At 55.5% G+C, this 10,933-nt stretch overlaps 1 protein-coding gene across 4 annotated transcripts in view; it reads right to left on the reverse strand.

The window, feature by feature from the left end:
• ITGB4 (integrin subunit beta 4) overlaps positions 1-6,035 on the reverse strand; it is a 32,443-nt gene extending 26,408 nt beyond the window's left edge. The window contains exons 1-5 of one of the 4 annotated variants that reach the window (XM_027518704.1): positions 5,811-6,035; positions 2,183-2,271; positions 1,121-1,203; positions 807-908; positions 461-665 (exon numbers count right to left, since the gene is read on the reverse strand). In XM_027518704.1, coding sequence (XP_027374505.1) covers positions 461-665; positions 807-908; positions 1,121-1,203; positions 2,183-2,261 — 469 coding nt within the window. In that variant the 5' untranslated portion in view covers positions 2,262-2,271; positions 5,811-6,035. The remainder of the gene's footprint in view (positions 1-460; positions 666-806; positions 909-1,120; positions 1,204-2,182; positions 2,272-5,810) is intronic. The other 3 variants (XM_027518706.1, XM_027518707.1, XM_027518708.1) reach the window with 3 other exon arrangements.
• Between the last annotated feature and the right edge of the window lie 4,898 nt (positions 6,036-10,933).

Below are 10,933 nucleotides of genomic sequence, written 5' to 3' on the forward strand. Positions count from 1 at the left end.
GCCAGTTGGAGGGGGTGGGTGGGGAGCTGGACCAGCCATCTGTTAAGCTCGGACTTAACAGCCTCATAGCAGCTGGGACCCTCCTTGTCAAGATCAGAAGAGGGCATTTCCTGGCGGTCCAATGGCTAGGACTCTGGGTTTCCACTGCAGGGGCAAGGGTTTGACCCCTGGTCAGGGTATTAAGATCCCACAAGCCACATGACACGGTGCAGCAAAAAAAACCAAAAAGGACCAGAGGGGGTCTGGGGCCCACCCAGTGGGGCCCTCCATCTGTACTGCTGAATGGTTATTGGGGGTCTGGCCAGGACTCTCCTCTGAGAATGGTGAGAAGGAGTTCTTGGGGTGCTCAGAAGTCCTGTCCTTCCTTGAGGAGTAGGTATAGCTAGCCTGAGCCCTGGCCTCCTGAGCAGCTGGGGGCGGGGGGCACCCTCTCCATGCCCCGCAGTCTTCCGCTCCATACCCAGATCCTGCCCCATTTTCTTGAGGTTGTCCAGATCATCAGACATGGAGTTGGAGAAGTCCATGAGGATATACAGGTCCATGGGGCTCTCCAGGGGCTCGAACACCTGCAGCTCGAAGTGCCGCTCCTCGCCCGGCCGCAGCCGCACCCGCAGCGCCTGGGGGGACACCTGGCTGCGGCGCAGCGTGGTGTCGATCTGCCTTTCCTGCGCCCAAGGGAGGGGGACAGCTGGCTGGAGGGTCTCTCCAGATCTAATGGAGACCACTCAGCTCAGCCAGGGGACCCCATAGCACCCCATAAGCAGCCAACCTTGAGTTTGCCTCCCCCGACCCCTGACCCCAGGCACCTCCGTGATCTCGAAGCTGCTCTCCATGACCACCACGCTCTCCAGCCGGCAGCCGGCAGCCAGCAGCTCGGCCTGGGTGTTACAGCGCCGTTCCTTGAACACCTGGCCAGAAGGAGACAGGGTCAGGGGGCAGTGCCGGTCCCCGCTGCTGTCCTAACCCCAGATTTACGCCCCTCGATTTTCCTGAACCCTTGCCCGTTCTCCCACGCCCACCTGGCCCGAGGCTGGGCCGAGGGTGTGGCAAGTGTGATTTGGCCAGAGCCCAGGGGTGGGCGCGCAGGCTGGGGAGGCGGCCGGGCTGGGCAGCAACACACCTCGTCCGTGCAGTAGGCGCAGTCCTTGTCCACACGGATGCACTCCGTACAGCTCTTCACCTGGGCCTTCTTGCAGCGGTTCGCTGCGGAGCAGAGCGGGGTGGGCCCACTGAGATGGGTCTCACCCAGGGCCAAGCCCTTCCCTTAAGCATCCTCATTTGAAAGAGGTAGGGACTCTCTCCCAAGATACAGAAGGAGAAACAGAGGCCAATGGCTATGTGGTTAGCAACCTGCAGAGCCAGGTCTCAAACTGGGACTTTCCACCCAAGTCTGGAGGGAAGGAGGGTGGGGGCTGAGAAGGAGGCGCTGGCCCATTTGCTGGCGGGGACACCCTAAGCAGCCCCACTGCCTGCTCCTCTGGGATTGTGTTTCGTTGATCAGTGTCCCTACTGCCCAGCCTATGCTCTGCACATGGTGAGTTTTTAATAAATAAAGGAGGTGAAACTTCAGTTTCCCCAGAGGTTGGGATACCCTCTGGTTTTGCTCAGTTAAAATCACAGTGAGGACCCGCTCGCGCTGGTGGGCGGGGCCCCTGGACTCAGGAAAAGGAGCGCTGTTAATGTTCAGCAGTGTCTCGGGCGAGGGCAGGGAAGCCCTGACTCGCAGCATTTACCGATCTCCAAAGTATAAACGTTCCCACCACGGACTGCTTTGAGCTGCCAGCCATGGCGTCCACGGACAGGCACTATTCTATCAGTAGGAGCCCTTTGCAGACTGCACACACTCAGAGAGCCGGTGATGATCACCTCCCTCTCCTTCAAATTCCCATAAGACCTTTCAACTCCGCTGTCCAGGCCTCAGCACACCCTGCAAGCGCCTGCCTTCTCTGAGTGGATATCTTTTCCCTCCTTTAGACCAAGTCTCGTTGCGCTTCCCTTGGGCCACGCAGCTCAGGATCATGGCTCCGCAGCCCTTGAAGTGGGTGATGGCTGTTTGTTGAGTGGCTGAGTGAGGGTCTGGGCAAGACAGAGAGCCTCCCCCCACACCCTGCTACCTTAAGGGCAGTGTCTTGAAAGTTGAGGCCCCGCCAAGAAGGGTGCTGCAGGGGTGTGTCCGACTCACCCATGTGCCCGGGGAAGCTGACGCTCAGCAGCGCTGCCAGCAGCAGCCTGGTCCACGGGCTGGGATGTGGCCCTGCCATCCTCCTCTTCCTGTAAAACACCCACAATTGACACACAATGCCTGACAACCCTGGTCCACGTGTCAGCTCAGTGGGTCCTCGTCAGAGCTCCACTGTTCCCACTGCACAGATGTACAGACTGAGGCTCTGAGAACTTTAGTGACGTTCTGAGGCCACTTGGCCTACAAGTGGTAGGGCCCAGGACCCCTGATCCCTCTTTTCCTCTGCCCCCTTCCTTGGCATCCCTAGAGCGGCCAGATGCCCTGTAGGCCTACGCCCTGCCAGGGAGGTCCCCACCCTCTCACCACTGAGGACTCTAGGCTCTGAGCTTGTCCCATTTGCTAGGCCTTTTGTACTGGGCTCCCCGGAGGGCAGACCAGGGATTTTTCCACCCTTGCCTTTCAGACCCCACTGGGTTGCGTCAGGCTTGGCAGGGACAGGGCCACCCTAGAGGGTCCTGGCCCGCTTACTTGCCCTTCGGTGATGGGATACAGCCCAGGAGGAGGGGGCCCTCCGCAGTATTTGGGGCCTGGGGAAGGGAGGACATGATTTGCTACTCAGCTAAGTTCTGTAATGGCTGCTTGGCCCATCAGAGGGCGTCCCCTCACCTGTGCCTGCCCGAGTTGAGTGGGGGGATCCTGAGCAGGTCACCCTTTCGAAAGTTAGCCTGGAGGGGGATTAAAAACCCCTGCAGCCCACTCATACACACACACACTGCCAGCCACCCCAGGACACCCCATCTGCCTTTGCTTCACTGTTTTTTTTTAAACGATTTATTTATTCATTGTTTTTGGCTGTGCTAGGTCTTCCTTGCTCCATGGGCTTCTCCTTAGTTGCGGTGCTCAGGGTTCTCCCTGCGGTGGGTTCTCTGCTTAGGGGTCCCGGGCTCTAAGGCACAGGCTCAATAGTGTGGCACACAGGCTCAGTTCCTCCTCGGCGTGTGGGATCTTCCCAGATCAGGGATCAAACCTGTGTCTCCTGCATTGGCAGGCAGATTCTTTTACCACTGATCCAGGGAAGGCCCCTTTGGTTCAACTATTAAACTATCTCAAGTCATTCGTGACCTTCTCAGTGACATCCCTGAGAACATTTCAAGATGGACAGCCTGCTGAAGAGAGGGGCTGGCCAGAGGCACCTGGCCTGGCAGAGCTGAGGGCAAGACTGACTGCCCCGGCCACTTTCTCCAGAGCCAGTCACCCAGCAGCCCAAGACTAGGCCATGCCTACTGGCCCTCATCCTTGGCTTGTGGGGCAGGCACACCCCAGGCTCTGGGGAGACCCGAGGGGCTGCAGGAGGGCATGCCTCCATCTCTCCGAGGCGGCCACCAGGAGCTCGAACACATCTGCAGGCGGTCAGCTGGGGAGGAGCCCGCCTCTAAGAAGGGCCTGGGGTAAGGGTGCCCCAAGCCAGCTGAGGAGGGCTGCTTCTTGGGGGGAAATGGTTTTCCTGCGGCCTTGGGGCACAGGCACCACACCCACAGGCTACACAATACTGGCTGCTTCCCCGGGCCTCCCTGGGGCACCATTACACATGCAGGTACAGGCACTTCCCAGCCGGGCTCTTACTCACTCTCCTGTGCCCACAGGCTGGGCACACAATGGGCAAGTGCCCAGCATGTCACGTACATAATTGCCATTTACTCTGCATAGGAACCAGTGGGGGAATGACTGCCTGATCCCCTTTGTCCAGATGAGATGGGGCAGTGCAGCAGCAGCCCCCCTGCCCCATTTAACCTTCACATTATATTCAGAGACTAAAACAGCAGCAATGCACACAGAGTGTTGTGTTTGACTCAACTTGTGTTTTTAAAAGTTTTTTTTTTTCTCTTTTAAGGCTGAATCTTGCAGCATGAGAAATTTTAGTTCCCCAAGCAGGAAATTAACCTGTGCCCCCTGCATTGGGAACACAGAGTCTTAACCACTGGGCCACCAGGGAACTGCCTAAAAAGCTTTTTTGTTTTTGGCCACACCAAGTGACTTGTGGGACCTTGGTTCCCTGTGACCAGGGATTGAACCCAAGCCCGGACAGTGAGAGCACCGATTCCTATCCACTGGATCACCACTGCATGCATGCTCAGGCACGTCTGACTCTTTGCTACCCCACAGACTGCAGCCCGCCAGGCCCCGCTGTCTATGGGAGTTTTCCAGGCAAGAATACTGGAGTGGGTTGCTATCTTCTCTTCCAGGGGATCTTCCTGACCCAGGGATCGAACCCGTGTCTCCTGCATTGGCAGGCGGACTCTTTACCACTTTGCCACCTGGGAAGCCCTGGACCACCAAGGGACTCCCTAAAAAGTTTTCAAAGTAGTCATTGGTGGGTGAAAAAATAAGATCTCACATAAGAGTTAGGACTGTGGGCTTCCTGGGAGACGTGACTGTGGCAGCATGGGCAGAGCCCTTGGGACACAAACTCTCCAGGCTACTCTGGGTCCCACCAGGCGCGGGGCCTTTTTATGTAGCAGCCGGACCCGGAAGTGAGTGCTTGCCACCCACTGTTATCACATAGCGGCACACCCAGTCTGGCAGGCTTGGGACATACATACTCTTGGACACATGCTATGGCCCACATAACATGGGCTCAGTGTTCTCCTGATACCTACCCCATGGGAGCCCCCGCTTGGCACGTCCGCACCCACCCTCCCCGGCTCTCTTCCCTCCTGCTTCCCTGTCCTCTGGCCCCTCTGCTGCTCTATCACCCGCAGATTCAAGGCCAAGGAGACAGACAGATACCCCTTCCCCACTGTCCCTCCTGCTCTCCTTTACCCGCTCAGCCCCCCGGGACAGAGACCCGCAGCCTTCACTTCCAGCTGTGGTCCGAGGCAACCACAACCCAGTCCAGCCTTGGGCTCAGGGTGTGGCCAGGCCACTGGGGAGAAGGAGCCCAGGAGGAGCCATCTAGAGGCCCCCACCTACAACGAGACAGGGCCACCCGGGGCTGAGGGGGTGGGGACGGCGGGGCTGGCCCTAGAGGAGGTCACAGTGGTGGGCCGTGAGGTCAGGAGGGCTTCCTGGAGGAAGGGTGTCCTGAGCTGACTTTGGGAGCAAGGCAGGCGTGTGCCCAACCAGGAGGAGAGGAGAGTCAGGGAGTCCCCAGACCCCAGATGGACGGTGGCACCACCCAGCTAAATCAGAGGGCTTCTGCCTCTAGGTGGCTGCTTCTTTTTGAACCCGAGAAGTGTCCAGCCCAGTAGGCCACCCGCCGGGACCCTGCCCACCACTTCTCCCAAGTGCCCACCCGACGCCCAGACCTCTCTCCCTGCTGCCCTCCTCCACCCAGAGGTCTGACAACCAAGCGCCTTCTCCAGCTCTGCCTGTTCCCTTTCCCCCGGGGGTCCCCTGGACACACCGGGGCAGGCTGGGCACCTGCCCTGGGCGGCCGGCCTTTAGGAAAGGAAGAGCTGGGAAAACAAAAGCCGCCGGTCCACCAATCAGCTCCCCGTGGGGCTGCCAGCGGCTGGGGTGCGCATTCCCTTTCCGCTTCTCCCCTCGGAGATCTCCTACAGCGCGCCCAGCCTCGGCGGCTCGGGGCCCTGGAGGGGCGGGCGGAGTGCGGGGGGATGGCTGGACCTACCTTGGGGCTGACTCGCGCCCTCCCCGCGCTGGTCTCCGCTCGGCGGCTCCAGATGCGGCGCGCGGGCGAGCCGGGACGGTGCGGAGGGCGGGCTGCAGGGAGGGCGGGCGGCGGCGGGGAGGGGACCGCTTTATGGGGAGGGAGGCAGGTAGGAAGGAGGCGCTGGTGAATCAGGCCGGCCGCATTCCTGCGCGCGGCGCGCACCTGTCGGGGCAGGAGCCGGGCGCTGCCGCCTCTGGGCCCGCCCCCCGGAAAGGGCTGCGGCTCTCGCAGCGCCCTGCCCTGCTCCCCGACCCAGGGCGGCGGGGCCGGGGAGGAGCCACCCGCCTCTCTCCGGTCCAGCCCCGGGAGCGGAGCCTCCTTGCCCCTCCGGGCTTCAGGATCGAGGGCCGGGTTGCCCCCAGCTGGAGGCGGTCCCTCCTAGCCCCCTTCTGGGACCGCCGTCCCTCTCCTCCAGACCCTGGGCCGGGAGCCATCGCCTCTGCCCTGGGGAGCCACCAGGAGCCCCAGACACACAACCCGACAATCAACGCCGCGCACCCCCTCTCTGTGTGCCGGCACCTAGGACGAGCCCTGGGCTGCCCCAGGCCAGGTCTGCCTTCCCAGCATCTTCTTAGCCTCCCCAACTCCCCAGCGCACTCACCCCGTGTGCACAGAGGGAGCTCTGGGCAAGAACTGGTTCTCTGAGTGTCTGCAGACAAGCTAATTAAACCTTCTTAAAGCAAGAGTAATGCCCCTCAAGAGGAAGCACCCACCTGAGGTGGAGAGACACTCGAATGGTTACAGCTGTTCTTGACAAGCTGCTTCACAAATCTGAACTCCCCCCCCCACCCCCCATCCTCTCTCAAGTGCTGCTGGTTAAGTGATTAAACTCTCTGGTGTTGTTCCATGACCTCAACTTGGTCTTTTTCTCTGGCCCCACCTTGCATAAATGCCCCCTCTCTCCCCCAACCAAGCAGCTTCAAGCCAGCATCTTTTGCAAACAGCGACTGGGGCTCTTTTACACCAGGCTGGTCCCTTTACTTGGGGTCTTCCCACCCTCACCCAGCCTGGTTTATCCTCCTTATCCTTGAGGGCCTTATGCTGATGTCACATGCTCCAAGGAGCCTCCTTGACCTCCCTGAACCCTGGACTGGGTTGTGTGCCCCTGGGGCATGTTTTTTTTTTTTTGTCATTTGCCACACTGGTTTGAAATAATCTGTTTAGGGATCTCTTCCCTATTGCATGGTGAACCCCAAGGATGGACACTGTGTAGCACATCTTTTGATCCCCACCACCTAGCTCAGTGCCTCCACATAGCAGTTGCTCAATAAACGTGTAGTCAACCCAGAAGGGATCGTCACACGGCCTCCCTGAGCCTCAGCATTCTCATCTGTAAACAGACGCAAACACCGCCAGCTCTCAGAGTGACCCTAGGAACAGCTGGGATTGACTGAGGAGCCGCCAAGGACACCAAGGGCTCACTGCAACTGCGCGAGCCACAGGTCTCCCCTTTGCCACCTTGCCCAGTCATCTGAGATCTGCTCTGCATGGGCCAGGGGCTCAGAGGCTGGCTCCTGGAGTCTGGAGCTCTGCGGCAGAAACCCCAGTTTGGTTGGGGTACCCAGGTCATGCCCTACGGATCTGAGCTACTCCAGCAGTCGCCCAGTCCACCCGGGGAAATACAGGCTCAGGGAGCAGCTGCCGGCACCATCCATCAGGGGTGTACCCCACAGAGGGGGCTGCTGATGCGCCCTCCGAGAGAAGGAGAGCCCGGCCCAGAGGCAGTAATACCACAGACCCCACTGAGCCCAGCAACCCCTTCCTCTCCTCATTCCAGACCCCTTTAAAAATGACTAATGGAGCGCTTCCCTGGTGCCTCAGTGGGAAAGAATCTGCCTGCCAATTTAGGAGACACGGGTTCCATCCCTGGTCCTGGAAGATCCCACATGCTGCAGAACAGCGAAGCCGGTGCACTGCAACCGATTGAGCCTGCGCTCTAGAGCCCAGGAGCCGCAACCACTGATGCCTGCGCACCCTAGAATCCATGGTCCGCAGCAGAGGCCTCTGAAATGAGAAGCCCTCACACCGCAGCTAGAGAGTAGTCCCCACTCGCAGCATCTAGAGAAAAGCTCGCACAACGAAAACTTAGCACGGCCAAAAATAAATAAAATCATATATATAAAAAATGACTAGGGGGACTTCCCTGGTGATCCAGTGGTTAAGATGCAAGGGTCCAGTGCTTCAGATGCAAGGGGCGCAGGTTCGATCTCTGGTTGGGAAACTAAGATCCTACATGCTGTGCATCACAATCCAAAAAAAAAAAAAGACTAGGAGAGCGGGAGTTTGGCAGCAGTTGAGAGGTGAGATGTGCACCCTGAGAGGCCCTCAGAAGACAACTCATGAGGTCCCTCGGGTTTCTTCAAGTCTGGAATTTCATTACCCGGAACCTGAGTATAGACCTGGGTTGGGGGATGGTCCATGAATCATCTGAGATCACGTGTGAAACTCAAGGTGTATCTGACATGGGAATGTGGGTTTGCCAGGAAAAGGATCCTTTGATTACACTGAATTCCCAAATAGGTACTGGTCCCCAAAGGGTTAAGGAGCTTTGTACTACATATTACTTCTATATAAAAAAAAATAATAAGACAAAACCCCCTATTGTCTGATTCTGCAGCCTTAGGGCCAGAGTGAGTCTGGTATGTAGTGGGGTTTCCTTCTGCAGACTTTGCCAAAGAGCTGAGGTCCCTGAAACAGAGGTCCAGGAACCTCAGATGGCAGCTCCCACCTACCCACGCTCATTCCACAGCCTCAGGGAGGCCACACTTGCTCCCTCATTAGTTCAATCATTTATTCATTGACAAGCATTTAACGGGCTCTTAAGCCAGGTGCCTGGGATCGCAGAGGAATGAGCCACACCACCTGCTTGCTTCATGGAGCTCACAGTTTAAACCATGGGCATCCGAGGTGGGCGGCGTATTCTCCAGGGATGCACCTACTTTTTGCTTGACCGTGTACATCAGTTACGGTACCCGTTTCTATAAAGAAACAACTTAAATGATAAATGGACAGTGGATGTGTGACCAGAACAGTTTGGTGACCCTTCTAGAGACCTTGTATTAACCCCCACCACAGTTGACTGTTTAATCTTTCTTACCCTTAAAACAGTCTCTCCTCTCTCACCCCCAAACATTGACTTAAAAAAAATCATTTTATTTATAGATTTTTGGCTCTGCTGGGTGCTTGCTGGTGTTCGGGCTTTTCTCTCGCTGCAGGGAGCAGGGGTTACTCTCTCGTGGTCGTGCAACTGTTTCCCATCGTGGTGGTTTCTCTTGCGGAGGGTGAGCGGGCTTAGGTAGTCATGGTTCCCCGGCTCTAGAGCACAGACTCAGCAGTTGTGGCAAACGGGCTTAGTTGCTCCTTGGCACATGGGATCTTCCTGGACCAGGGATCACACCTGTCCTCTGCATTGGCAGGTGGATTCTTAACCACTGAGCCACCAGGGAAGCCCTCCACTATTTTTTGCTTGACGATGTATGTCACTTACTGGACGAGTGGTACCCATTTCTATAAAGAGCTTAAATGATAAATGGACAGTGACTGTGTGACCGGAACAGTTTGGTGACCCGTCTAGAGACCTTATCTGGATTTGTCTGGTTACTTCCTCATGGTGTTATTTGACTTGATTTTTATCCTCCTGTAAACTGGAAGTTATGTCTAAAAGCCTGATTAGATTTACAGTTTCTCGTCAAGGATGGTCTTAGGAGATGCTGTGTTTTATCGGATGGCACAGGATGTTAGCTGCCTCACCATCTCTCTTAATTGTAAAAATGCATTTTCACTTTATGATTAAGAAGTAATTAAGAGGGGGTGATGGCGTTTTGTCATCCTGCCCTTTTCCCAACAAACTTTCACTAAACAGTTCTAGCATCCATTGTTGATCCTTGCTTGAATCAATTATTCTTTGGGGGTTGAAGAGTAGACTTTCTGTTTCTATATTTAATAAAAGATATTCTTCAAATTAAAAAAAAAGGTTTCCTTCACCAACTGGGAATGAATTGTACACCTCCAAAATACAGGGTAAAATCTTTTCTTTTTGAGTTATAGAACTTTAAACAATTACTATTACATTACAAAACAACCCCAAAGATTTTTTTAAGTTGTAGTAAAAACATAAAAATTACATCATAATCAGTTATTTATTTAGGCTGTACTTCGTGGCTTGAAGAATCTTAGTTCTCTAACCAGGGATTGAACCCAGGCCAGGGCAGCGAAAGCACCAGACCACTGGACTGCCAGGGAATTCCCTTAACCAGTTTAAACGTATAGATCAACAGTGTTAACTATGTACATGTTGCTGGGAAACAGATTCCCAGAACTTTTTCATCTTGCAAACTGAAACTCTATACCCATTAAATGGCTCCTCACTCCCCCAACCCTCGGTTAACTATCATTCTATTTTCTGAATCAGTGATTTTGACCACTCTCAGTTCAGTTCATTTCAATCGCTCAGTTGTGTCTGACTCTTTGCGACCCCATGGACTATACAGCACTCCAGGCTTCCATGTCCATCACCAACTCCTGGAGTTTGCTCAAACTCATGTCCATTGCGCCAGTGATGCCCTCCAACCATCTCATCCTCTGTCATCCCCTTCTCCTCCTGTCTTCAATCTTTCCCAGCATCAGGGTCTTTTCCAGTGAGTCAGTTCTTTCAGGTGGCGAAAGTATTGGAGTTTCAGCTTCAGCATCAGTCCTGCCAATGAATATTCAGGACTGATTTCCTTTAGGATGGACTGGTTGGATCTCCTTGCAGTCTAAGGGACTACTTCTACTCTAGTGCCTCACCTGATTGGAATCACACAATCTGTCTTTCTGTGTTTGGCTTATTTCACTTAGTATAAAGCCCACAAGCTTCCTCTCTGTTGTAGCATGTGTCGGGGTTTTCTTCCCTTAAGGCTGAATAATATTTCATTGTATGTATAGACCACATTGTTTTTATCCATTCATCTGTCAATGGACATTGGGTAGCTTCCGCCTCTTCAGTTCAGTTCAGTTCAGTCGCTCAGTCCTGTCCGACTCTTTGCGACCCCATGAATCGCAGCACGCCAGGCCTCCCTGTCCATCACCAACTCCTGGAGTTC

The sequence above is a fragment of the Bos indicus x Bos taurus genome, chromosome 19 (genome assembly GCF_003369695.1).
Source record: "Bos indicus x Bos taurus breed Angus x Brahman F1 hybrid chromosome 19, Bos_hybrid_MaternalHap_v2.0, whole genome shotgun sequence".
Lineage (NCBI taxonomy): Eukaryota > Metazoa > Chordata > Mammalia > Artiodactyla > Bovidae > Bos > Bos indicus x Bos taurus.